Source organism: Coregonus lavaretus (genome assembly GCF_964263955.1).
Source record: "Coregonus lavaretus genome assembly, chromosome: 39".
Lineage (NCBI taxonomy): Eukaryota > Metazoa > Chordata > Actinopteri > Salmoniformes > Salmonidae > Coregonus > Coregonus lavaretus.
Genome location: NC_140026.1, coordinates 4155172 through 4182912, shown reverse-complemented (window position 1 = coordinate 4182912; position 27741 = coordinate 4155172). Strand labels below are relative to the sequence as shown.

Here is a 27741-nt window from a genome sequence, read left to right as displayed (position 1 = left end):
AACACCATACATTTTCAAATATGTAATAAAAAATGAACCAAGTTACTGAGTGTCGAGTCAAGAGATTAGCAATGCTGTTTATTGTTCGGTGAACAGCACCATCAGGTGGACAGGGGTATCGAGAGCATACTGTCGGGCTGCATCACGACCGCAAGGCTCTACAGAGGGTGGCACGCTCAGCCGAACGCACCATTGTGCCCTCCAGGACACCTACAACACCAGGTGTCACAGGAAGACCAAGAAGATCATCAAGGATTTCAGCCACTTGAGTCACGGCCTGTTCTCCCCGCTTCCATCACTCAGACGCGGGCAGTATAGGAGTATCATTGCAAAAAATCATAGTAATCATATCTTTTTAAGACTTTAAAGACTTTTGTCCATAAAAAAAGCATCGTCTTTGTGTGCTTCTTTAGCAGTTCATCAGAATTTCTTCTGTTTTTGCTGATGACCACTAAAATACAACAGTAGCCATCTTGTCCGGCCCTTGACCTTTCACCTTTGGCTGTGGTCGTGCGGGGGGGTCCATGGGAGGTGACAGGGGAAGACCAGGCCCCTCTCCTGGGCGTGGTGTCTCCAGCGGTCCTCGTCTCCCTCATGGGTCAGGTACTGGCAGCCCATCCTCTGCTCAAACTCCCTCAGGTCACACCACAACTGGAAGTCCTGGTAGTTAAGGTCATGGTTAAGGTTAGGGCTATGGTTAAGAGTTAGGACAAGGGTTGGGGTTAGGGTAAGTGTTAGAGGTATGGCTACCTTCTCTGTCCTGGTACACCAATGGTGGAACAAGCTTTGCCCTGACGCTAGAACAGCAGTCCCTGCCCATCTTCTGAAAACATCTGAAACCCTACCTCTTCAAAGAGTATCTTACATTTTCCCTTGGCACCCCCCAGCCTGTCAGTGATTGTCCATTCATACAGGTTGAGGACTCTTACCTGTAGCCAGGGGTGTCCCAGGGCCTTCCCCACACTGAACCTACGTCTCACTGACACCTGGAGCAGGTTGTTGATCAGACTCACTGCTACAGAGATGGAAAGAGAGAGAGAGATATAGAGCGACAGAGAGAGACAGAGAGAGAGAGAGAGAGAGAGAGAGAGAGAGAGAGAGAGAGAGAGAGAGAGAGAGAGAGAGAGAGAGAGAGAGAGAGATGCAATGTTAGCCCAGGGCTATGGAAAGAGAAAATTTTGTTTTTGTCATCCCTGAATGCTGATTCATTGGCCTCTGCTCCCCTCAGACCAAAACACTAGGGGGAATCCTGCTCACCCTCTAGTGAGATGTTAGACCAGGGCAGACAGGGGTACAGACTTACCCTCTAGTGAGATGTTAGACCAGGGCAGGCGGGGTACAGACTTACCCTCTAGTGAGATGTTAGACCAGGGCAGACAGGGGTACAGACTTACCCTCTAGTGAGATGTTAGACCAGGGCAGGCGTGGGTACAGACTTACCCTCTAGTGAGATGTTAGACCAGGGCAGACAGGGGTACAGACTTACCCTCTAGTGAGATGTTAGACCAGGGCAGGCGGGGTACAGACTTACCCTCTAGTGAGATGTTAGACCAGGGCAGGCGGGATACAGACTTACCCTCTAGTGAGATGTTAGACCAGGGCAGACAGGGGTACAGACTTAGCCTCTAGTGAGATGTTAGACCAGGGCAGACAGGGGTACAGACTTACCCTCTAGTGAGATGTTAGACCAGGGCAGACAGGGATACAGACTTACCCTCTAGTGAGATGTTAGACCAGGGCAGACAGGGGTACAGACTTACCCTCTAGTGAGATGTTAGACCAGGGCAGGCGGGGTACAGACTTACCCTCTAGTGAGATGTTAGACCAGGGCAGACAGGGGTACAGACTTACCCTCTAGTGAGATGTTAGACCAGGGCAGACAGGGGTAAAGACTTACCCTCTAGTGAGATGTTAGACCAGGGCAGGCGGGGTACAGACTTACCCTCTAGTGAGATGTTAGACCAGGGCAGGCGGGGTACAGACTTACCCTCTAGTGAGATGTTAGACCAGGGCAGACATGGGTACAGACTTACCCTCTAGTGAGATGTTAGACCAGGGCAGACAGGGGTACAGACTTACCCTCTAGTGAGATGTTAGACCAGGGCAGACAGGGGTACAGACTTACCCTCTAGTGAGATGTTAGACCAGGGCAGACAGGGTACAGACTTACCCTCTAGTGAGATGTTAGACCAGGGCAGACAGGGGTACAGACTTACCCTCTAGTGAGATGTTAGACCAGGGCAGACAGGGGTACAGACTTACCCTCTAGTGAGATGTTAGACCAGGGCAGGCGGGGTACAGACTTACCCTCTAGTGAGATGTTAGACCAGGGCAGACAGGGGTACAGACTTACCCTCTAGTGAGATGTTAGACCAGGGCAGGCGGGGTACAGACTTACCCTCTAGTGAGATGTTAGACCAGGGCAGACAGGGGTACAGACTTACCCTCTAGTGAGATGTTAGACCAGGGCAGGCGGGATACAGACTTACCCTCTAGTGAGATGTTAGCCAGGCAGGGTACAGACTTACCCTCTAATGAGATGTTAGACCAGGGCAGACAGGGGTACAGACTTACCCTCTAGTGAGATGTTAGACCAGGGCAGACAGGGGTACAGACTTACCCTCTAGTGAGATGTTAGACCAGGGCAGACAGGGGTACAGACTTACCCTCTAGTGAGATGTTAGACCAGGGCAGGCGGGATACAGACTTACCCTCTAGTGAGATGTTAGCCAGGCAGGGTACAGACTTACCCTCTAATGAGATGTTAGACCAGGGCAGACAGGGGTACAGACTTACCCTCTAGTGAGATGTTAGACCAGGGCAGACAGGGGTACAGACTTACCCTCTAGTGAGATGTTAGACCAGGGCAGGCGGGATACAGACTTACCCTCTAGTGAGATGTTAGACCAGGGCAGACAGGGGTACAGACTTACCCTCTAGTGAGATGTTAGACCAGGGCAGACAGGGGTACAGACTTACCCTCTAGTGAGATGTTAGACCAGGGCAGGCGGGATACAGACTTACCCTCTAGTGAGATGTTAGCCAGGCAGGGTACAGACTTACCCTCTAATGAGATGTTAGACCAGGGCAGACAGGGGTACAGACTTACCCTCTAGTGAGATGTTAGACCAGGGCAGACAGGGGTACAGACTTACCCTCTAGTGAGATGTTAGACCAGGGCAGACAGGGGTACAGACTTACCCTCTAGTGAGATGTTAGACCAGGGCAGGCGGGATACAGACTTACCCTCTAGTGAGATGTTAGACCAGGGCAGACAGGGGTACAGACTTACCCTCTAGTGAGATGTTAGACCAGGGCAGACAGGGGTACAGACTTACCCTCTAGTGAGATGTTAGACCAGGGCAGGCGGGGTACAGACTTACCCTCTAGTGAGATGTTAGACCAGGGCAGGCGGGGTACAGACTTACCCTCTAGTGAGATGTTAGACCAGGGCAGGCGGGATACAGACTTACCCTCTAGTGAGATGTTAGACCAGGGCAGGCGTGGGTACATGAAGGTAGCGTTGGTGATCTGCTGACCGATGTCCTCATCCTCGTTTAAGGGGAATGTTCCACTCAGGCTGACGTACAGGACCACGCCCACAGCCCACATGTCCAGCGAGCGGTTGTAACCATGGCTACTGATAACCTCGGGCGCCAGGTAGGCCTGCGTGCCCACCACTGAGCGGCGGAAAGACTTCTCGCCGATTATGCGGGCGAAGCCAAAGTCACACAGCTTTACCTGAGAGGAAGGAGAGGAGTCACTGTAAAGTCTGATGTTGGAAGGATTATTAACCAAGTAGACAGTCTCACAGACAAACTGAGGGAGATTGACAAGTGTACACACACATGCATGCCCGCGCACACACACACACACACACACACACACACACACACACACACACACACACACACACACACACACACACCAACCTGAGGGAAGGGGTCTGGGGAAGCCAGCAGCACATTCTCAGGTTTAAGATCACAGTGAGCGATGTGTTTGAAGTGCAGATATCGCAGGGCCTCTAGAATCTACACACACACACACACACACACAATAGTATGTGAGTCAACAAGGAATCAAAATCAACTGATTTCAGAATCAATGGAATCTTTGAGGTGATTTTACAGAGAGTGGCATATGCAGCAAATGATGACAGGCAAGTATTATAAAAGTACTACATTTCCCCAGAAGAACTGCTTCAGTACTGCAGACTGTTGAAGAAATAATCAGTGTTCCATTGCTACGTGACCAGTACCTGCGTAACCAGGAAGCGTGTTGTGCGCTCTGGCAGTCGCCCCTTCTCATTGGACAGAATCATCTCCAGCATGTCTCCATGGAGCTTCTCCATGACAACGAAAACATGCTCCAGGGTCTCAAACATTCCCTCCAGTAGAACTACACCCAGGTGGGACAGATTCTGGACACACACAAACACACATATACACATACACACACACACACACACACACACACACACACGGGATGGATGTTCATTTCAAATACTGTAACTCCCTATAATAGAAATGTAATACAATCACACAGATCTAGAACCTTCACCTGTAGAATTGCATGCTCGTTCCTCAACTGTCTCTCCTGTTTGGTAGGGAAACGGGTTTTGTCGATGACCTTGATGGCCACTGGGCGACCAGACTGTCTGTGGGTGCCTGGGGACGAGAGAAGACTCTCAGCTAGCCTAATACAAGGATAATACCCTATATAATCTAAATAGAAGAAACTCAATGCTCCTAACAGGTAATGGTATAGAAAGTATCTCTTCTAGTGTAACGTATCATATCTAGAGTGATATCATACCCACCTCTATACACCACTCCAAACTGTCCTGAACCAAGCACCTCATCAGTGAAGATCTGATAGACTGAACTGACGTCCTGAAATCCACACACACACAAACATAAATACACACGTGCCCAACACACAAACATAAATACACACGTGCCCAACACACAAATACAGTGTTATTTCCTCATCTATCCATTTCAGTCAAAACCAATGAGACTTGAGAGTTCATACACAATATAGATCCATTACCCACCCACCACCCTCCTACTAACCACTCCTACTTATTCCCCTACTTACCCCTCCCACTAACCTCTCCCATTTACCTTCCTACTTACCCTTCTACTTACCCCTCCTACTAACCCTCCTACTTATCCCTCCCACTAACCTCTCCTACTTACTCTCCTACTTACCTCTCCTACTTACCCATCATATTTACCCCTAACACGTACCCCTACCACTAACCCCTCCTACTAAACCCTCCCACTTACCCCTCCTACTTACCCCTCCCACCTAGCCCTCCCACTTACCGGTTTCTCTCCACTCTGGGGTCCATGGTCTATAACAGAAAGAGTATTCTTTGATCAAAAGCACCAATTGTCATTCTCACCATTGCTAAGGAATATGAGCATGGACATGAACATAAACTAAGTCTAACATACATTATGATGCCAGCTTTACTGAGAGACCATCCCTTGGCATGTCACTCAGAGATATGGAGAGTTTGGCCAACATTGACACAGGATGCCATGGAGGAGAGTCAGAGCGCAGAGGCACTCAGAGTGTTCAGACAGAAACCTCAATGACCAAACTCTCTAAATACATTACTCTGATGTCACTCATTGGCATGTCTCAGAACAATACTACACCATAGAGTTTCTAAACCCAGAGGTGCAACATTGTGAGACTTCTGGGATTATTTGCGAAACAAAGCAGACCAGGCGGGGTTTGGGGTCAATAGGCCGTGTTCAAAACTGCAATGTATCATGGATAAATTGTGACTGACTGACTGATCTACAAATAATAATGAGTCGTTATTTATGATGAGGTGATTTCCAGTCGTTTTGATGCTCTAGAACACGGCCGTTGAGAGAAGTGACAAATTCTTCGTTCGTTTTCTCGAAATCTAAAGGCATGACCTCGATTCCAATGTCTTAAGTAGTTGAACATGTTATTCAGGGTTGCCATGTTCGCGGTGTTCCTGTACATTTTTCTACTTTGAAAACGATGTCGCGGGCGAAAATGTATTGGTTGAGGGTTTTTGGGCTACTTCTAAATTGCAACGTGGCATTTCTCTTTTTTTAATGATCTATTCATTTCACTGTGACCTGCTGCTGATTATCAGGCAGTGAGGCAGGCTGCTGTTGCGAGTTAGTGAGTGGTGGCGGGGAAGGAGCTTCATGTACAGTCATTGGAAGGGAGGCAGTGAGATGTGAGATTCAACAACGAACAGCAGCGCTAGCTAGCTACATACTTCTCCCTCAAAATTCTTCTTTGCTTCATTCTTTGTATCCTGAGCGCCCCTAGTCCAACCAATCATTACAGCCAACACAGCAAGAGAGAGAAACTGATCAATAATAATCCAAACGTTTCTGAGAGACGATCGAACAATGTGCTTCCTCTGGGTATGTAGCTAGCTAGCTAACATTGGCCAAAAAGTTGAAGTCAGAGAGAGGGAGTAACGTGCAGAGGTGAAGACAGAGGAACGAACCGATTTGACAGCTAGTCTACTGGCTAGACACGATTCTACTGTTCAGAATGCCAGGTAAATGGGCGAAAAATTGGCGAAAATATTGCAAAGACTGGGAAAGAGAACGGGGTATAATGGAATGGATTAAAAGCATCCAAGGAAATGACAGAAAAGCTTACTGTAGGTAACGTTATCTCAAATCAGCAATGTGAGCCCACCACGCCAATCTTATTTCTCATGCACAAACGGAGAAACACCAGATAAATGCTGCTCCATTTTCTAATGCAAGAACATTGTTTGACACAGGAACTACATCTGTAAGAGATAATAACATAGTTAAACGATCAGAGTTACAGATGGCTGCACATATTGCATGCCACTCCAGCATTGCAACTGTAGATCATCTGGGATTGTGTTGTTGAAGACATTGCTAAGAAAGGAATCAATATCCACAGAACACAATGCACAGATCTCATAAATGCAGTTACAGGGCCTGCAGTGCATGAGGAACGAATAAAGGACATTGGGAATGAGTCTTACTCATTGATTATTGATGAAAGTACTGATGTCACCACCAAGAAGCAACTTTGTTTGGTGATAAGATACAACAGTAAGAAACGATCTCAAATCAGAAGCACATTTGGAGGAATAATCAACATTCCAGCTGGTGCTTCACTGACCATTGCCAATGCCTTGTTCAAGTTTCTTGATGACAATAAATTGCCCATTGACATCTATCTCTGTCTGTTCCTCTACTCTCTGTCTCTGTTATGTGGTGATGGGGAATGGCAGCTGCACCAACTTGTATGGGGATCACCAGCATGTACCTCCTTTGGCCCCTCACTGGCTGGAACCTTGTTGCTGAGGGTCCCCTAAAGTCCAAGAAATGGCTTCAATCTGGTAGTGGGGCTCCTGGTTGGCCTAACCCATCAATTTGTGGGTGAGCACAACACATACACACTTCCTTCAGTCATCTGTCGGTAGTGTCTCATTCCCCCTGTTTATCTAACTCGTCCCTCATGATACATTTGAATAGATGATATATCTGTCTTTTCCTCTACTCTCTGTAGAGCAACATATGGATAAGAGTGTCTGCTAAATGACCAAAATGTAAATGTAAATATGGGTAATTGCAGCAGCAGCACCAACTTGTATTGGGATCACCTTATCGTCAAGATGGAGGGCTACTACCAAACCAGCACTACTGTTTTGGTGAGTACTTATAACACATTAAATTACATGAAATAAAAGAAGCCAAAAAGCAAACTGTTGGGGCTTTTAGATTTTATACTCCAGTTTAAAGGAATATGGTTATTTTAGAACAATGTGACTTGTTTTAACACTATTTCACAATGATTAACATTGTGTTAAAACCATTTCACAAGAATGTTTTCTGAAAAAAATATACCTCTTAACCATTTACTATCAATGACTTCTATAGTTCAGATTAAATCACTTGGTGTGATGAACCAATAACAAAGGGAGAAATGCGGAGAAGCAATTTGACCATAAGTATTTAGATTGTCATTATGGAGACACCTTTGGATAAATGTGCAAACTCCTCCCTTGCTTCTGAAAAAGAATGGGCTAGTTTTCAGGCCTTATTGGCGGGTTTTCAGTGGACATTGGGCTATACATTTTTGCTTCACCTGGCAACACTGATGTTACTACTCCAACTTCGTGAAAGTGACAAACTAACGTTTTCTTTTTCATCAACAACTTTATATTCGACGGACTGTCCATGCGCAGTTCGGAGCGAGACGACCGTTAGACCCGATGACATGTTCCTGCACATGAGCTTAGCTAGCCAACGTCGCCATGACAAGTGTGATCGGGGATTCTGCCTGTCTTCATACTGTACTGTCTTTGACTACACTTCTACCACAGTCCAAACATGCTAGCTACCTCTCTGACTCACCCTGTCCCTGTTTGCCTGCCTGCCCGCTGCTCTGGACGGGCATCAGAGCCTGGCGTACAGCGGTCTCCCAGGCCTGCCCGTCGCTGCCCGCCAGCACACTGTATACCAGCGTGACCGTCACCACCTCGAACGAGTAGGCACTGTTGCCTGGCAACATGGGGCCAGACAGCTGGGCGGGGCCTCGCACCTGCAGCACGTTAGATAGAGGAAGCTCCTAGAGAGGGAGGGTGAGAAAGGAAGAGGGTAAGGAGAATGGATGAAAATGTAAGGGAAAGGGTGAGACATGGGATAAAGGACAGAAAAAAAAACATATTTGTTGATGTTGATATTCTATTTGGCCACTAGAGGTTAGTACTGTCATGTTGAGGTGACTGTGACTGGCATTGGTTTGGTAAATGCTAGATGAACCTTTCATCCCATGTAACCTACCTTGTAGTACTTGGTGCTGGTCTCATTCTGATACAGAGTGATATTCTTCGAGTCCAATATCCAGTAATGACGTTTCCTCTGATAGACACAATAGGAAAGTATGGTATAAGTGTTCTCTCTCTCTGTGTGTGTGTGTGTGTGTGTGTGTGTGTGTGTGTTTGTGTGTGTGTGCATAGCCGCGGGAAGTAGGGGTGCTGAGGGTCCTGCAGCACCCCCTGAAAAATCAGAATAAAAATTAAATATATATTTTTTGAGAAGAAAATAATAATCACAAAAGTAGTGCACTGGCCTTTACTAGTTAGTATTAGCGGACCAATATTGACATCTGTAGCACGGGCAAAACATTTTTTTCAGCATCTCCGCTTTGGCCAAAAAGGTAGCTGTATAATTAAGAATAGTATATTGCAGAATTCAATAGTTGGAATTGTAAGAGTTGTTGCCCTGTCTCTTTCTCTGCAATTGTCATTCTAATGGAATCCAGAAAGAACAAAACCCTGTCCTCAAACATTTACATCAAAAGGTACAGTTATGGGCAAAGACACAAAACATCCACATCAAATTAAATATTTTTCTTGATCAAATAACATGGAAAACAACCACTTTTTGTGCAGTATTAACTTACTATCCTTACAAACCACTTAATGTAAATGTACATTACTGTATTGTACATAGGCTGGTCATCTAGGTTTGTACCTGTAGACTTTCCATCACCATGAAGAAAAACAATGCACAATACAGTAATTGAGTACATTGAGACATCAAATGGTTTGTGATGATGTGTGATGACATGGCTCAGTTGGTAGAGCATGGTGCTTGCAACACTAGGGTTGAGGGTTCAAATCCCACAGGGGACCAGTATGAAAATGTATTCACTCACTACTGTAAGTTACTCTGGATAAGAGTGTGTAGTAAAAGGAATGAATAGACCATTTCAGTTTTAACAGAAATAAGTTGGATTTGCAAAGTAATTCAAGAAACTGGAAAACAAGCAAATATTTTTATATTCCAAAAGTATTATCAGATTAAGTGTTTTGTAAAGATAATTATCAGACTCAAGTTACAGATGCTGGTAAACACTCAAATACATGTAGTTTACATTTTTTCACAAAAGTAGTGCACTGGGCCTTTACTGGTCCTGTATTAATGGACCGATATAGATGTCTTCAGCGCGGGCAAATTTTTTGTCAGCTGTCTGTGTGTGTGTGTGTGTGTTCTCACCAGTGTGTCGGTGTTGGTGTGATGCAGTAGCCAGCCCTCTCTCAGGATTCCACTGGCCCGTCTCTTAGTGTGACGAACTGACTGGACCAACCGCATCAGGGGAATATAACTACTGAAACACGGACTGGGAGAGAGGGAGGGATGGAGGGAGAGAGGGAAGAAATAAGAGAGAGGAAGGAAGGGAGGGATGAAAGAGGGAGAGAACTATTACAACTTCAGTTACAACTTCAATGACAGACACTCATGTACTACATACTCTTATCATAAGTAAATAATCATCAAAACTCAAAATGGAAACTGAACTTTACATCGTATCATAGCCCAGCATTTTTTAGCCCTCTTACGTGATTGGTGGCTGGTGTCCCACCTCCTTGATTTCAGCGAATGGGTCCTCAGTAGATGGCTCGTCATCATGGTCTTCTAGTGATGTCATACTGCAGCTCATATCCTCCTCTGTGTCATCCTTATAGCCCAGGCTGGACACTGAGTCTGTGTGACATCCTTTACTACATCAATACTAAACTACAATACTAAACCACAATACTAAACTGTCATTGAACAAGTAAATATAGTACACAGTCAGTTACATTTGCAGTTTTTTCTTTAATCTTGAAAGCATTAGCAATAGCTTTGACATTTACGGCCATTATGTTCATGGGTTTGTCATTGTATCTCACCTCCTTCCCCATTGGTGTTCCTCCTCTCTCCAGGACAGTCAGCGGGGACAAGGGAGGACTCACAGCGACGATGGCAGTTCAGCTTACAGTCTGGAGGGAGGGAGGGAGGGAGAGAGAGAGAGAGAGAGAGAGAGAGAGAGAGGTCAACATCAGAACATAGACTACTGACACAGCTGTAACACAAGATGTATAATCTGACCAAGTGATTGACATACCTGCTTCAGAAACGTATGATTAGAAAAAGCATCATACATGTATTTAGTACCCCCATGACCACCCTCCCCATCTGAAGTATGACCATCGACCCCTGACCTCTGGCCCCTCTCACCGGAGCACTGCAGGCCCTGGCGGAACAGACCCTTGAGGAGGTGGTAGCAGTGTTGGCACACGGTGGGCTTGGTGTAGCTGTGGATGTGGAAGGTGTGTGGCACCCTGGCCCTGCCCGTCACGTCACCCTTTCCCTGGCTCACTCCCAGCCACACCGGGTGATCTGCCCACGACGGAGGTCTGGACCTGGGCTTGGACATACTGATCTAGAGGGGGAGGGGAAGAGGGAGAGAGGGGTAAGAGGGAGAGGGAGAGAGGGGTAAGAGGGAGAGGGAGAGAGGGGGAAATGGAGAGAGGGGGCGAGAGGGAGAGAGAGAGAGAGAGAGAGAGAGAGAGAGAGAGAGAGAGAGAGAGAGAGAGAGAGAGAGAGAGGGAGGGAGGGAGAGAGAGAATAACAGAAAGAGTTCATGTCAGATTTTAGAATCACACACATAAATGTCACTTTAAAATAGTGGAACAGCTGCACTGCATTCAGAATAAATGGGCAAATCTTTACTTCCATTAACTCCCATTGACATCAATGCATGACTAAGTGAACATTTGGCAGTTAGGATTCAAACCATAATGAGTGGTGCTGACCTCCTCCATACTGCCCCCTGCAGGTGTGGAGAGGGAGTGTGTCCGGGGCCTGCCAGGGGGGAATAAGGACAGGCTGGTGCCACACACACGACGCCGTGCACGGCTACAGTCACTAGGCAACTTCAGCGCACACCGCTTATGAAAATCTAACCCGCAACCTACAGAGAAGAGGGGGGGGGGGAGATGTGAGACATAATTAAGACAAAATCGGAGAATTGGAAAATCGATTTAGGTAAAATTGTATTACGACGAAGAATTCAACACAATTCAACATGAAATAAATAGTGACGTTTCTTACAGTGATTAATGACATGATATACACTACCAGTCAAAGGTTTTGACACCTACTCATTCAAGGGTTTTTCCTTATTTTTACATTGTAGAATAATAGTGAAGACATAAAAACTATGAAATAACACATATGGAATCATGTAGTAAACAAAAAAAGTGTTAAACAAATCAAAGTATATTTTATGTTTTAGAATCTTCAAATAGCCACCCTTTGCCTTGATGACAGCTTTGCACACTCTTTGCATTCTCTCAACCAGCTTCACCTGGAATGCTTTTCCAACAGTCTTGAAGGAGTTCCCACATATGCTGAGCACTTGTTGGCTGCTTTTCCTTCACTCTGCGGTCCGACTCATCCCAAACCATCTCAATTGGGTTGAGGTCGGGGGATTGTGGAGGCCAAGTCATCTGATGCAGCACTCCATCACTCTCCTTCTTGGTAAAATAGCCCTTACACAGCCTGGAGGTGTGTTGGATCATTGTCATGTTGAAAAACAAATGATAAGCCCAAACCAGATGGGATGATGTATCGCTGCAGAATGCTGTGGTAGCCATGCTGGTTAAGTGTGCCTTGAATTTTATATAAATCACAGAGAGTGTCACCAGCAAAGCACCCCCACACCATAACACCTCCTCCTCCATGCTTTAAGGTGGGAAATACACATGCGGAGATCATCCGTTCAACCACACCGCGTCTCACAAAGACACGGTGGTTGGAACCAAAAATCTCCAATTTGGACTCCAGACCAAAGGACAAGTTTCCACCGGTCTAATGTCCATCGCTCGTGTTTCTTGGCCCAAGCAGGTCTCTTCTTCTTATTGGTGTCCTTTGGTAGTGGTTTCTTTGCAGCAATTCGACCATGAAAGCCTGATTCACACAGTCCCCTCTGAACAGTTGATGTTGAGATGTGTCTGTTACTTGAACTCTGTGAAGCATTTATTTGGGCTGCAATTTCTGAGACTGGTAACTCTAATGAACTTATCCTCTGCAGCAGAGTTAACTCTGGGTCTTCCATTCCTGTCGCGGTCCTCATGAGAGCCAGTTTCATCATAGCGCTTGATGGTTTTTGCGACTGCACTTGAAGAAACGTTCAAAGTTCTTGAAATGTTCCGTATTGACTGAACTTCATGTCTTAAAATAATGATGGACTGTCATTTCTCTTTGCTTATTTGAGCTGTTCTTTCCATAATATGGACTTGGTCTTTTACCAAATAGGGCTATCTTCTGTATAGTCAGAAATAAAGAAAAACCCTGGAATGAGTAGGTGTGTCCTAACTTTTGACTGGTACTGTAAAGGATAAAGTATTACTGTATCTACTTCCTTACCTTCACATTTTAACCCTTGACGTACCAGCCCCCACAGCATCTCCCCACAGTGATGACAGAAGGTAGGGGTGCGATATGATTGGACAGCCAGGGAGTGTGGGCGGATCTTTATCTCCGTCAGAGTAGCTGATCCTGAGTCAGATCAGAAAGAGCAGATATTCTATCACTTTATCTGGACACTTAAAGTAGTACATTTCAGTACATTCAATGAACCATATGTGGGCCCCGGTCAAAAGTAGTGCACTACAAAGGGAATAGGGTGCCATTTGGGACGCGACCCCGGTCTGACCTGAGAGGATGATCTCTATGAGGTCACCGTCCAGCAGTGCATCCTGGTCCGTGAGTCTGTGGAGGAGGTGTTCTGAGCCTGTCTGGTGTCTGAACAGGAGGACCTTCTCCCCAACACCCACCACACTACAGTCTGGAGCCTGCAGTACACAGGTAGGGACAAGATCAATCAGTTAGTCAATACATCTATAAATCGGTTGATCGATCAATCAAGGCAGAGCAGGAGAGACTGTGAGATTATAGAGGAGGTCTTTCGTCCTGATTAGCATCATCGAAAGTTTCTTCAAAAGCAGACAGACAGTTGGCGTTGAGTGAGGGGCAGGCCATTATAGAGCGAGAGACTGGTCATGGAACAATGTGAGGGCTGTCGTTGTCATTAGATATTCAAATCAGATGGAAACAAGTGTGAGTGTGGGTTGGTTTGTGTGTTTGTTCCTATAGACATACAAGTTCTCACACAAAGACTACACAGGCCAGTTGACCTGCTGCCTGGAAACAGTCAGAAGATCAAAGGAAAGTGGGCTGATTTGAGCGAGACAGGCACGGATGTATGTGTCTGTGTGTGTGTGTGGAAGGCTGTGGTTGGAAAGTTAGCTGCACCCACAGCTAAACCACACGGCAGCCCCTCTGGCTGATGAAGTAACATGGCCATCTCTCACTAAGGTGTGGTAGAGACAGAGAGAGAGAGAGAGAGAGAGAGAGAGAGAGGGGGGGGGGGGGGGGGGGGGGAGAGAGAGAGAGAGAGGGGGGAGAGAGAGAGAGAAAGGGGGGAGAGTTAGAGAGAAGGGAGAGAGAGACGGAGAGAGACAAGATACAGAGTGAGAGAGGGGAGAGTGAGAGAGGGGAGAAAGAGAGATGGAGGAGAGAGAGAGAGAGAAGGGAGAGAGAGAGACAGAGAAGGGGGGGAGATAGGAAGAGAGAGAGAGAGAGGAGGGGGGGAGACAGGGGGAGAGAGAGAGAAATGTTTCTCATCTCCACTGACCAAAATGTATTTGTGTGAGCTACATATATACTCCATCAGAATCCCCTCACTACAAGGAAGAGAGCTTCTCTTTTTTATACATTTTTATTTCACCTTTATTTAACCAGGTACGCCAGTTGAGAACAAGTTCTCATTTACAACTGCGACCTGGCCAAGATAAAGCAAAGCAGTGCGATAAAAACAACAACATAGAGTTACATATGGGGTAAAACAAAACATAAAGTCAAAAATACAACAGAAAATATATATACAGTGTGTGCAAATGTAGTAAGTTATGGAGGTAAGGCAATAAATAAATAGGACATAGTGCAAAAATAGTTACAATTTCGTAATTAACACTGGAATGATAGATGTGCAAAAGATGATGTGCAAATAGAGATACTGGGGTGTAAATTAGCAAAAATAAATAACAATATGGGGATGAGGTAGTTGGGTGGGCTAATTTCAGAATGACTGTGTACAGGTGCAGTGATCGTAAGCTGCACTGACAACTGACGCTTAAAGTTAGTGAGGGAGATAAGAATTTCCAGCTTCAGAGATTTTTGCAGTTCCAGTCATTGGCAGCAGAGAACTGGAAGGAATGGCGGCCAAAGGAGGTGTTGGCTTTGGGGATGACAAGTGAGATATATCTGCTGGAGCGTAGCCTGTTGCTATGGTGACCAGTGAGCTAAGATAAGACGGGGATTTGCCTAGCAGTGATTTATAGATGACCTGGAGCCAGTGGGTTTGGCGACGAATATGTAGTGAGGGCCAGCCAACAAGAGCGTACAGGTCACAATGGTGGGTAGTATATGGGGCTTTGGTGACAAAATGGATGGCACTGTGATAGACTACATCCAATTTGCTGAGTTGAGTGTTGGAGGCTATTTTGTAAATGACATCGCCGAAGTCAAGGATCGGTAGGATAGTCAGTTTTACGAGGGCATGTTTGGCAGCATGAGTGAAGGAGGCTTTGTTGCGAAATAGGAAGCCGATTCTAGATCTAACTTTTGATTGGAGATGCTTAATGTGAGTCTGGAAGGAGAGTTTACAGTCTAACCAGACACCTAGGTATTTGTAGTTGTCCACATACTCTAGGTCAGACCCGCCGAGAGTAGTGATTCTAGTCGGGTGGGCGGGAGCAAGCAGCGTTCGGTTGAAGAGCATGCATTTAGTTTTACTAGTGTTTAAGAGCAGTTGGAGGCTACGGAAGGAGTGTTGTATGGCGTTGAAGCTCGTTTGGAGGTTTGTTAACACAGTGTCCAATGAAGGGCCAGATGTATACAAAATGGTGTCGTCCGCATAGAGGTGGATCCGAGCGTCACCAGCAGCAAGAGCGACATCATTGATATACACAGAGAATAGAGTCGGCCCGAGAATTGAACCCTGTGACACCCCCATAGAGACAGCCAGAGGTCCAGACAACAGGCCCTCCGATTTGACACATTGAACTCTATCTGAGAAGTAGTTGGTGAACCAGGCGAGGCAGTCATTAGAGAAACCAAGGCTATTTAGTCTGCCAATAAGAATGCGGTGGTTGACAGAGTCGAAAGCCTTGGCCAGGTCGATGAAGGCGGCTGCGCAGTACTGTCTTTTATCGATCGCGGTTATAATATCGTTTAGGACCTTGAGCGTGGCTGAGGTGCACCCATGACCAGCTCGGAAACCGGATTGCATAGCGGAGAAGGTACGGTGGGATTCGATATGGTCGGTGATCTGTTTGTTAACTTGGCTTTCAAATACTTTCGAAAGGCAGGGCAGGATGGATATAGGTCTGTAACAGTTGAAGGGGGATGACCGCGGCAGCTTTTCAATCTCTGGGGATCTCAGACGTTACAAAAGAGAGGTTGAACAGGCTAGTAATAGGGGTTGAGACAATTAGAAGTTAGAAAGAAAGGGTCCAGATTGTCTAGCCCAGCTGATTTGTAGGGGTCCAGATTTTTCAGCTCTTTCAGAACATCAGCTGGGGGGGGGGGGGCATCATGGGCAAGTTGCAGCGGAGGGTGCAGAGCTGGTGGCCGGGGTAGTGGTAGCCAGGTGGAAAGCATGGCCAGCCATAGCAAAATGCTTGTTGAAATTCTCGATTATTGTAGATTTATCGGTGGTGACAGTGTTTTCTAGCCTCAGTGCAGTGGGCAGTTGGGAGGAGGTGCTCTTAACTTTCATGGACTTTACAGTGTCCCAAAACGTTTTGGAGTTAGTGCTACAGGATGCAAATTTCAGTTTGAAAAAGCTAGCCTTTGCTTTCCTAACTGATTGTGTATATTGGTTCCAGACTTCCCTGAAAAGTTGCATATCGCGGGGGCTGTTCGATGCTAATGCAATACGCCACAGGATGTTTTTGTGCTGGTCAAGGGCAGTCAAGTCTGAGGAGAACCAGGGGCTATATCTGTTCTTAGTTCTGAATTTTTTGAATGGGGCATGCTTATTTAAGATTGAGAGGAAAGCACTTTTAAAGAACAACCAGGCATCCTCTACTGATGGAATGAGGTCAATATCCATCCAGGATACCCGGGCCAGGTCAATTAAAAAAGCCTGCTCACTAAAGTGTTTTAGGGAGCGTTTGACAGTGATGAGGGGTGGTCTTTTGACCGCGGACCCATTACGGACGCAGGCAATAAGGCAGTGATCGCTGAGATCCTGGTTGAAGACAGCGGAGGTGTATTTAGAGGGTACATTTGTCAGGATGATATCTATGAGGGTGCCCATGTTTACAGATTTAGGGTTGTACCTGGTAGGTTCGTTGATAATTTGTGTGAGATTGAGGGCATCTAGTTTAGATTGTAGGTTGGCCGGGGTGTTAAGAATATCCCAGTTTAGGTCACCAAGCAGTACGAACTCTGAGGATAGATGGGGGGCATGAGGATAGATGGGGGGCAATCAGTTCACATATGGTGTCCAGGGCACAGCTCGGGGCTGAGGGGGGTCTGTAGCAAGCGGCAACAGTGAGAGACTTATTTCTGGAAAGGTGGATTTTTAGAAGTAGAAGCTCAAACTGTTTGGGCACAGACCTGGATAGCACGATAGAGCTCTGCAAGCTATCTCTACAGTAGATTGCAACCCCACCCCCTTTGGCAGTTCTATCGAGACGGAAAATGTTGTAGTTGGGGATGGACATTTCTGAATTTTTTCCTAAGCCAGGATTCAGACACTGCTAGAACATCAGGGTTGGCGGAGTGTGCTAACGCAGTGAATAACTCAATCTTAGGGATTAGGCTTCGGATGTTAACGTGCAAGAAACCAAGGCTTTTACGGTTACAGACGTCAACAAATGATAACGCCTGGGGAGTAGGAGTGATACTGGGGGCTACAGGGCCTGGGTTAACCTCTGCATCACCAGTGGAGCAGAGGAGGAGTAGAATAAGGATACGGCTAAAGGCTTTAAGTACTGGTCTTCTAGTGCGTTGGGTACAGAGAAAAAAAGGGGCAGATTTCCAGGCGTTGTAGAATAGATTCAGCGCATTATGTACAGACAAGGATATGGAAGGATATGAGTACAGTGGAGGTAAACCTAAGCGTTGGGTAACGATGAAAGAGATAGCATAGCTGGAGGCACCGATTGAGTCGGTCTCCGCGTGTATGGGGGGTGGGACAAAGGAGCTATCTAAGGCAGGTTGAGCTTGGCTGGGGGATCTACATTGAAATAGTACAATAAGAAATAACCAAAACAGCAATAAGCAAGGCATATTGACATGGGAGAGAGGCATAAAGCAATCTAGAAGAGGAGATCAATCATTTCCAGGCCCAAGGAAATGTTCTGATCTGTGGGGATCTTAATACTAGAACTGGAGAAGAACCAGATACTATTAGCACACATGGGGACAAACACATACCTACAAACATCCTCTGCCCTCATATCCCCCCATGAAGAACTTTGATAAAAACAACAGAAATGGGAACCAACTACTGCAGCTCTGTGGAACGCTGGGTCTGTACATAGTCAATGGAAGGCTACGAGGGGACTCTTTTGGGAGGTACACATACATACAGCTCACCTCTTGGCAGTAGTACTGTAGACTTAGATCCAGTGGCTTACAGAGCATTCACAGTCAGCCCACTAACACCACTGTCAGACCATAGCAAAATTACAGCATATCTAAAAAGGGCAGAAACAAACCAGAAGGGAGAAGAGCCCAGTAAATTACACAAGACCAATGAGTCCTATAGATGGACTAAGAATAGCATGGAAAACTAGCAGAAACCTGGTCCACACATATCATCACAGTAAGGAAGGTGTACATTTGGTTGTACAAAACATAAGCACATTTTTGGGACACATCCTTATCCAATATTAAAAAGACACCAAAAAACTATTCAAAAAAGACAATTATGAAAAATTGATTGATTATGATTGCAAATCCATAAGAAAAAAAGGTAAAAATCTATCCAACCAAAAATATAGGGAACCAGACCACCAGGATCTGCGCCTTCAGTATTGGACAACCCTAAAAGAATACAAACTGACTCTCAGAACAAAGAACCACACATTAGACACCAACTTAATAAAATTGAGGAATCATTTGATTCAAACAACTTCTCGGAAAATTGGAACTCTACAAATAAAACCACACTGAGAAAAATTGCCAATCCAAAATTACCTATGGAACACTCACTTTAAAGAACTATATAGACATATTAAAATGAATTCAGAACAAAAATAAATCTATGATAAACTGCAAATTCTTGAATCAGCCATTAAAGACAACCAGAACCCATTGGATTCCCCAGTCACACAAAAATAACTATTGGAAAAAATACAGGCCCTGCAAGTCAGAAAAACTTGTGGTACTGACGGAATATTGAACAAAATGATATAATACACAGACCACAAATTTAGCACTGCCATACTCAAACTATTTAACAAAGTTTTGAGTGTAGGCTATTTCCCTGACATCTGGAACACCAATAGATTTTTTTTAAATGACTAATTTCATCCAAACAATTACCATGACATTTGTGTCAACAGCAACCTGGCGAAAATATTCTGCACCTTCATGAAAAGCAGATTCTTTCACTTTCTCAGTGAACACAATGTCCTGAGCAAGCATTCCTACCAAATGTTTCGAACATCAGATTGTATTTATACCCTAAACACTCTAATTGATAAACATGTGAATCAAAACAAAACAAACACTTTCTCCTGCTTTGTGGAAATCCAATTTGGCATGAAGACATTTTTCTCAAATTAATTGAAAGTGGTGTGTGTGGAAAAACATCAGATGTCATCAAATCAATAACAAATGCGCAGTTAAAATTGGAAATAAACATACAAATGTATTTTCCTAAGGGTGCGGAGTGAAACAGGGGAACAACTAGAACTTAAGTCTATTTATTCATATATACATGAATGAATTGGCGTAAACACTAGAACAACAGCCCCCGGTCTCACTCTTAACAACACAGAAATAAAATGCCTCTTGTATGCAGATGACCTGGTGCTACTGTCCCCCACAGAATAGGGTTTACAGCAACAATTAGATCATCTGCAACAGTTCTGTCAGACCTGGGCCCTGACAGTCAATCTCAAAAAGACAAAAATGATGATATTCCAGAAAAGATCCAGATGTCAGGGAAAGCGATATTTTTACTGGGCTCCACTCATATAGAACATACACACATCTACACATATTTGGGACTAAAAATCAGCTCCACAGGGAACTTCAACCTGGCCGTGAATGAATTGAAAGACAAAGCAAGGAGGGCTTTCTATGCCATTCAAATATCTATTAAATTAAACCAATTAGGATCTGGCTCAAAATATTCAACTCAATAATAGAACCATCCAAAAGAAAGGAGAACCAAGGCACTCTTCATATAATTAATGAAATTGCCTTTATTTGTATGGCATGTTCAATGGAAACAATAATAAATAAATAAATCTATAATAGAACCAATTGCACTTTATGGCAGTGAAGTGTGGGATCCGTTTACAAAATAAGATTTTGACAAATGGGACAAACACCCAACTGAAACCCTGCATGTGTAATTCTGTAAGAGCATCCTCAGAGTAGAGAAAAACTCAAAAAAACGCATGCAGAGCAGAATTAGGCCAATTCCCTTTTCTGATTAATATCCTAAAAAGAGTCACCAAATGTTATAATAGTCCCCTCAGCCAGCTGGTTCTGAGGCTTGGTTCACTAACCACTAACCCAACAAAGCCTCAGGCACTCACAAAATCTGGCCCAACAACATTATCATCAAGCAAAAATAAAAAATATATCACCTATTGGAAAGAAACCACAAAAAATCTAAGTAAACTTCAATGCTATTTGACCACTGTGACGGATAGAAAACTGAGGAAAACACAAACTAAATGTATGTATGGACTCAGTGAGCACAGCCTGGCCATAGACCGGTCGTCACAGGTAAACCTGGCTGCTCAGAGAGGACAGGCTGTGTTCATTCTGCCCCCAGGAAGAGATAGAGACAGAGTTGTATTTTCTGTCAAACTGTGACAAAATGCTGTGTTTTAGCAGCCAAATGTGTGGCCTCCTCCCACCACCTGAAGGACAGCCAGTGAGAAGTAGAGTGTGATTATTCATATTTGCCTATTCCTTATTGTTATGTGTTTGCATTGCTGTTAATATGAGTATGATTATTGTTATTATTGCTTAATTACAAACAGTCTAGTATATGATGGTCTTCGACCATCGTCGCTATATATTTCAGCTATTAGCTGAAATATATATACCGGATATTCGGCCAGTCTGCACAGCGCGTTATCGACCCAGAACATATCAGTTTTTCTGCCGGAATCACTGATTCACTGGACCTTTAACTCCGGATTCATCGCTACCAGCTGGCTACAACAACAACAAAACGGACGCTGTGGTCTGGCTAATCATCCCGAGCTAGGCCCATCTCCCGGCTATCTACCTCTCTATCAACTGGACGGGACCACCTAGTGTTGACACGGAGCCCCGCCGATCCTACACGACTGGTCTGCCGACGAAATCGTCTGATGTGGTTACGACGTTAACCACGAAGATTCCATCCATCTGCTAGCCCTGGCCCGTTAGCACACGTTATCCGTGGCCTCTTACTCACTAAACTGAACTAGCTACTGAACTAGCTACTTGCTATTAGCCACAGCTAGCGGTGTTGCACCCAGAATATTGGATTTTTTTCAGCGGGATTAATTTTTAATCACTGGACATTGATCACCGGATATTCGGCCAGTCTGCACAGCGCGTTATCGACCCAGAACATATCAGTTTTTCCGCCGGAATCACTGAATCACTGGACCTTTAACTCCGGATTCATCGCTACCAGCTGGCTACAACAAAACGGACGTAGCACACGCTAGCCGTGGCCTCTTACTCACTAGCGCTTAACCACCGGACCTTATGATAACTCAGCTATACAGCTGATATCTGCTGGACTGTTCCTTTTTACGGTACTACATCCTGTTTATGTTTAGCCTCAGCCCAAACATGGTTAGTTTATTGTTGTTTCGGTTATTTCTAATTGTACTATATCACTGTAGACCCCCCAGCCTAGCTAAACCTGCCTTAGTTAGCTCCTTTGTCCCTCCGCCCATACACTCAGAGACCGACTCAATTGATGCCTCTAGAGATACTATCTCTTTCATTGTTACCCAACGCTTAGGTTTACCTCCACTTTACTCATATCCTTCCATATCCTTGTCTGTACATAATGCCCTGAATCTTTTCTATAACACCCGGAAATCTGCCCCCTTTATTCTATGTACCCAACGCACTAGAAGACCAGTTCTTAAAGCCTTTAGCCGTATCCTTATTCTAGTCCTCCTCTGTTCCTCTGGTGATGTAGAGGCTAACCCAGGCCCTGTAGCCCCCAGTATCACTCCTACTCCCCAGGAGCTATCATTTGATGACTTCTGTAATCGCAAAAGTCTTGGTTTCTTGCACATAAATATCAGAAGTCTACTTCCTAAGTTTGAGTTATTCACTGCGTTAGCACACTCTGCCAACCCTGATGTTCTAGCAGTGTCTGAATCCTGCCTCAGGAAGGCCACCAAAAATTCAGAAATGTCCATCCCCAACTATAACATTTTCCGTCTAGATAGAACTGCCAAAGGGGGTGGAGTTGCAATCTACTGTAGAGATAGCCTGCAGAGCTCTATCATACTATCCAGGTCTGTGCCCAAACAGTTTGAGCTTCTACTTCTAAAAATCCACCTTTCCAGAAATAAGTCTCTCACTGTTGCCGCTTGCTACAGACCCCCCTCAGCCCCCAGCTGTGCCCTGGACACCATATGTGAATTGATTGCCCCCCATTTATCCTCTGAGTTTGTACTGCTTGGTGACCTAAATTGGGATATGCTTAATACCCCAGCCATCCTACAATCCAAGCTAGATGCCCTCAACCTCACGCAAATTATCAACGAACCTACCAGGTACAACCCTAAATCCTTAAACATGGGTACCCTCATAGATATCATCCTGACTAACATACCCTCTAAATACACCTCAGCTGTCTTCAACCAGGATCTCAGCGATCACTGCCTTATTGCCTGCGTCCGTAACGGGTCTGCGGTCAAACGACCACCCCTCATCACTGTCAAACGCTCCCTAAAACACATTAGCGAGGAGGCCTTCCTAATTGACCTGGCCCAGGTATCCTGGATGGATATAGATCTCATTCCGTCAGTAGAGGATGCCTGGTTGTTCCTTAAAAGTAATTTCCTCTCAATCTTAAATAAACATGCCCCATACAAAAAATACAGAACTAAGAACCGATATAGCCCCTGGTTCTCCTCAGACTTGACTGCCCTTGACCAGCACAAAAACATCCTGTGGCGTACAGCATTAGCATCAAATAGCCCCCGCGATATGCAACTTTTCAGGGAAGTTAGGAACCAATATACACAAGCAGTCAGGAAAGCAAAGGCTAACTTTTTCAAACAGAAATTTGCATCCTGTAGCACTAACTCCAAAAAGTTTTGGGACACTGTAAAGTCCATGGAGAATAAGAGCACTTCCTCCCAGCTGCCCACTGCACTGAGGCTAGGAAACACTATCACCACCGATAAATCTACAATAATCGAGAATTTCAACAAGCATTTTGCTACAGCTGGCCATGCTTTCCATCTGGCTACCACTAACCCGGCCACCAACTCTGCACCCTCTGCTGCAACTTGCCCATGCCCCCCCCGCTTCTCCTTCACACAAATTCAGACAGCTGATGTTTTGAAAGCGCTGCAAAATCTGGACCCCTACAAATCAGCTGGGCTAGACAATCTGGACCCTTTCTTTCTAAAACTAGCCGCCGAAATTGTCGCAACCCCTATTACTAGTCTGTTCAACCTCTCTTTCATAACGTCTGAGATCCCCAGAGATTGGAAAGCTGCCGCGGTCATCCCCCTCTTCAAAGGGGGTGACACTCTAGATCCAAACTGCTACAGACCTATATCCATCCTGCCCTGCCTTTCGAAAGTATTCGAAAGCCAAGTTAACAAACAGATCATCGACCATTTCGAATACCACCGTACCTTCTCCGCTATGCAATCCGGTTTCCGAGCTGGTCACGGGTGCACTTCAGCCACGCTCAAGGTCCTAAACGATATTATAACCACGATTGATAATAGACAGTACTGTACAGCCGTCTTCATCGACCTGGCCAAGGCTTTCGACTCTGTCAACCACCGCATTCTTATTGGCAGACTAAATAGCCTTGGTTTCTCAAATGACTGCCTCGCCTGGTTCACCAACTACTTCTCAGATAGAGTTCAGTGTGTCAAATCGGAGGGCCTGTTGTCTGGACCTATGGCAGTCTCTATGGGGGTGCCACAGGGTTCAATTCTTGGGCCGACACTTTTCTCCGTGTATATCAATGATGTCGCTCTTGCTGCTGGTGACTCTCAGATCCACCTCTACGCAAACGACACCATTTTGTATACATCTGGCCCTTCATTGGACACTGTGTTAACAAACCTCCAAACGAGCTTCAATGCCATACAACAATCCTTCAGTAGCCTTCAACTGCTCTTAAACACTAGTAAAACTAAATGCATGCTTTTCAATCGAACGCTGCTAGCACCCGCCCACCTGACTAGAATCACCACTCTCGACGGGTCTGACCTAGAGTATGTGGACAACTACAAATATCTAGGTGTCTGGTTAGACTGTAAACTCAACTTCCAGACTCACATAAAGAATCTCCAATCCAAAGTTAAATCTAGAATCGGCTTCCTATTTCGTAACAAAGCCTCCTTCACTCATGCTGCCAAACATGCCCTCGTAAAACTGACTATCCTACCGATCCTTGACTTCGGCGATGTCATTTACAAAATAGCCTCCAACACTCTACTCAGCAAATTGGATGTAGTCTATCACAGTGCCATCCGTTTTGTCTCCAAAGCCCCATACACTACCCACCACTGTGACCTGTACGCTCTTGTTGGCTGGTCCTCACTACATGTTCGTCGTCAAACCCACTGGCTCCAGGCCATCTATAAATCACTGCTAGGCAAATCCCCGCCTTATCTTAGCTCATTGGTCACCATAGCAGCACCCACCCGTAGTCTGCGCTCCAGCAGGTATATCTCACTGGTCATTCCCAAAGCCAACACCTCCTTTGGCCGCCATTCCTTCCAGTTCTCTGCTGCCAATGACTGGAACGAATTGCAAAAATCTCTGAAGCTGGAGACTCTTATCTCCCTCAATAACTTTAAGCATCAGTTGTCAGAGCACCTTACCGATCACTGCACCTGTACACAGCCCATCTGAAATTAGCCCACCCAACTACCTCATCCCTATATTGTTATTTATTTTGCTCTTTTGCACCCCAGTATCTCTATTTGCGCATCATCTCTTGCACATCTAGCATTCCAGTGTTAATACTATTGTAATTATTCTGCACTATAGCCTATTTATTGCCTTACCTCCATAACTTGCTACATTTGCACACACTGTATATTTTTTATATTTTCTGTTGTATTTCTGACTTTGTTTTTTTTACCCCATATGTAACTCTGTGTTGTTTTTATTGCACTACTTTGCTTTATCTTGGCCAGGTCGCAGTTGTAAATGAGAACCTGTTCTCAACTGGCTTACCTGGTTAAATAAAGGTGAAAATAAATAAATAAATAAATAAATAAAAATAATTGAAAATGTAAGTGTTTACTTTCCATGTCAATAAAGTATACTGAATTGAATTAACAGAGACAGAGAGGGGAGAGACAGAAACAGAGAGAAAGAGACAGAAAGAGAGAGACAGAGAGCACAAAAGAGAACAATTTTAGCCCCTGTATGGTATCACAATGATAGTCAGAGTAGTTGGCTAACATAAAACACACACAAAACATCAGGAACACCTGCTCTTTCCATGACATTGATTTACCAGTTTAATCTAGGTGAAAGCTATGATCCCTTATTGATGTCAATTGTTAAATCCACTTCAATCAGTGTAGATGAAGGGGAGGAGACAGGTTAAAGAACAATCATTTTTATGCCTTGAGGCAATTGAGACATGGATTGTGTATTTGTGCCATTCGGAGGGTGAATGAGCAAGACAAAATATTTAAGTGCCTTTAAACGGGGTATGGTAGTGGATGCCAGGCGCACCGGTTTGTGTCAAGAACTGTAATGCTGCTGGGTTTTTCAAGCTCAACAGTTTCCTGTGTGTATCAAGAATGGTCCACCACCCAAAGGACATCCAGACAACTTGACACAACTGTGGGAAGCATACAATTGGTCAGAGAAAGAGATTTTGTTTAACAAGTAATACTTTTAATAGATACCTTAATAGAAAATGACTCAAGTAAAAGTGAAAATCACCCAGTAAAATACTACTTGAGTAAAAGTCTAAAAGTATTTGGTTTTAAATATACTTAAGTATCAAAAGTTAATGTAATTGATTAAAAGTAAAAGTAAAAGTAGGAATAATGAAAAATTCCTTATATTAAGCAGACCAGACGGCACAGTAAAATAAATACTAAATGCATTTACGGATAGCCAGGGGCACACTCCAACAAAGCATGTGTGTTTAGTGAGTCCGCCAGATCAGAGGCAGTAGGGATAACAAGGGATGTTCTCTTGATAAGTGTGTGAATTGGACCATTTTCTGTCCTGCTAAGCATTCAAAATGTAACAAGTACTTTTGGGTGTCAGGGAAAATGTATGGAGTAAAAAGTACATTATTTTCTTTAGGAATGTAGTGAAATAAAAGTAGTCAAACATATTAATAGTAAAGTAAAGTACAGATACTCCAAAAAATGACTTAAGTAGTACTTTAAAGTATTTTTACTTAAGTACTTTACACCACTGCTTTCCCCATGGTGATAGATGACAAATTGATTTTACGTGTGTTACCTCATTTTTATACCCCAGTGGCACAGGAAACCATGGAAGGCCACAATACAGTTCCTTAAAAAAGGTAGAACATTAATGCAGATTTAATTTTGCTTGATTTTATCTCTAAGAATCTTTAGCAGTAGCAATAACCTTTACACCTTTCGTTTTGAGAGAAAAAATGGTTACTTGTTAAACAAAATCAATTTTTCGGAGCAATTGTATTCGTTTAAAATAATAAAATGTTCTCATTTATTTTGAGCATACAATATAGCTCAGAATTTGTATTATTTATTTTATAGTCTTTTGTGCTCATCTTTATCAAAGGTGCCAATAATTTGGGAGGTGACTGTATGTAGGTTTATGGGTTGACCTTGCGTTTGATGATCTCTTCTGCCAGTCTCTTGGTATGACAGTAGCTGAGCTGCCCCTGCGACACCCGCACCACCTCCCTGAAGAGGCCTAGCTGGAACTGGACCAGAGCAGGGCCGAGAGGAGCCTGGAGGGGGGGTCGACCAGGGGTACCGGGGCTGGACGGGGTCATCGACATGCTGGAGAGAGAACCTACAGGTGAAGACAAGAGGGACATGGTAGAAAAGCAATAAACAATATTGATTGATTGGTTTGTTTGTTAATGCACCAAACTATTGATTATTGTACGTTGCACTGTTCAAATGAAAACAACTGAGGGCATGAATCTACTACACATAGAACTTCTTCATGTAGTAGCTGCAAGTGAAGATGTTTTGCTGGCACTTAAAGCTATGAAGAACATTTATCATTTCTTCATCAGTTTCCATTAACCTAAAGTACCTTAGTGAGCATTGGTTTCCAATAGAGTGAAAAAACAACCTTACTTGATATTCCAGAGTCCATATGGTCCAGTTTACACCTTCCAGGCCTGCAAAACATCCATCTTAGCAGCCTGATCTCCTCTCCTTCAATAGACACTCTTAAAAGTATGGTT

At 44.6% G+C, this 27741-nt stretch overlaps 1 protein-coding gene across 1 annotated transcript; it reads right to left on the bottom strand.

Moving 5' to 3' along the window:
* Positions 1-67: 67 nt before the first annotated feature.
* LOC311112927 (serine/threonine-protein kinase D3-like) lies at positions 68-27701 on the bottom strand. The gene is made up of 19 exons (XM_084156065.1): positions 27632-27701; positions 27148-27338; positions 13543-13681; positions 13254-13385; positions 11639-11796; positions 11061-11265; positions 10733-10822; positions 10400-10544; positions 10056-10179; positions 8838-8915; positions 8409-8622; positions 5331-5359; positions 4820-4892; positions 4561-4667; positions 4259-4420; positions 3933-4031; positions 3474-3741; positions 930-1015; positions 68-660 (listed from the first exon to the last, which is right to left on the bottom strand). The coding sequence occupies exons 1-19, from the start codon at positions 27684-27686 to the stop codon at positions 493-495; spliced, it is 2523 nt and encodes an 840-aa protein (XP_084012191.1). The 5' UTR covers positions 27687-27701; the 3' UTR covers positions 68-492.
* Between the last annotated feature and the right edge of the window lie 40 nt (positions 27702-27741).

Bases quoted from the DNA above. Each gene is read 5' to 3' on its own strand.
- LOC311112927 (XM_084156065.1), bottom strand. From the start codon at position 27,686: ATGTTTTGCAGGCCTGGAAGGTGTAAACTGGACCATATGGACTCTGGA. The intron at 13,682-27,147 runs GTCAACCCATAA...TGTGTACTGCAG, and splicing joins AAGAGATCATCAAACGCAAG to GCTCCAGACTGTAGTGTGGT. The intron at 8,623-8,837 runs GTAGGTTACATG...CTCCCTCTCTAG, and splicing joins CCAGCACCAAGTACTACAAG to GAGCTTCCTCTATCTAACGT.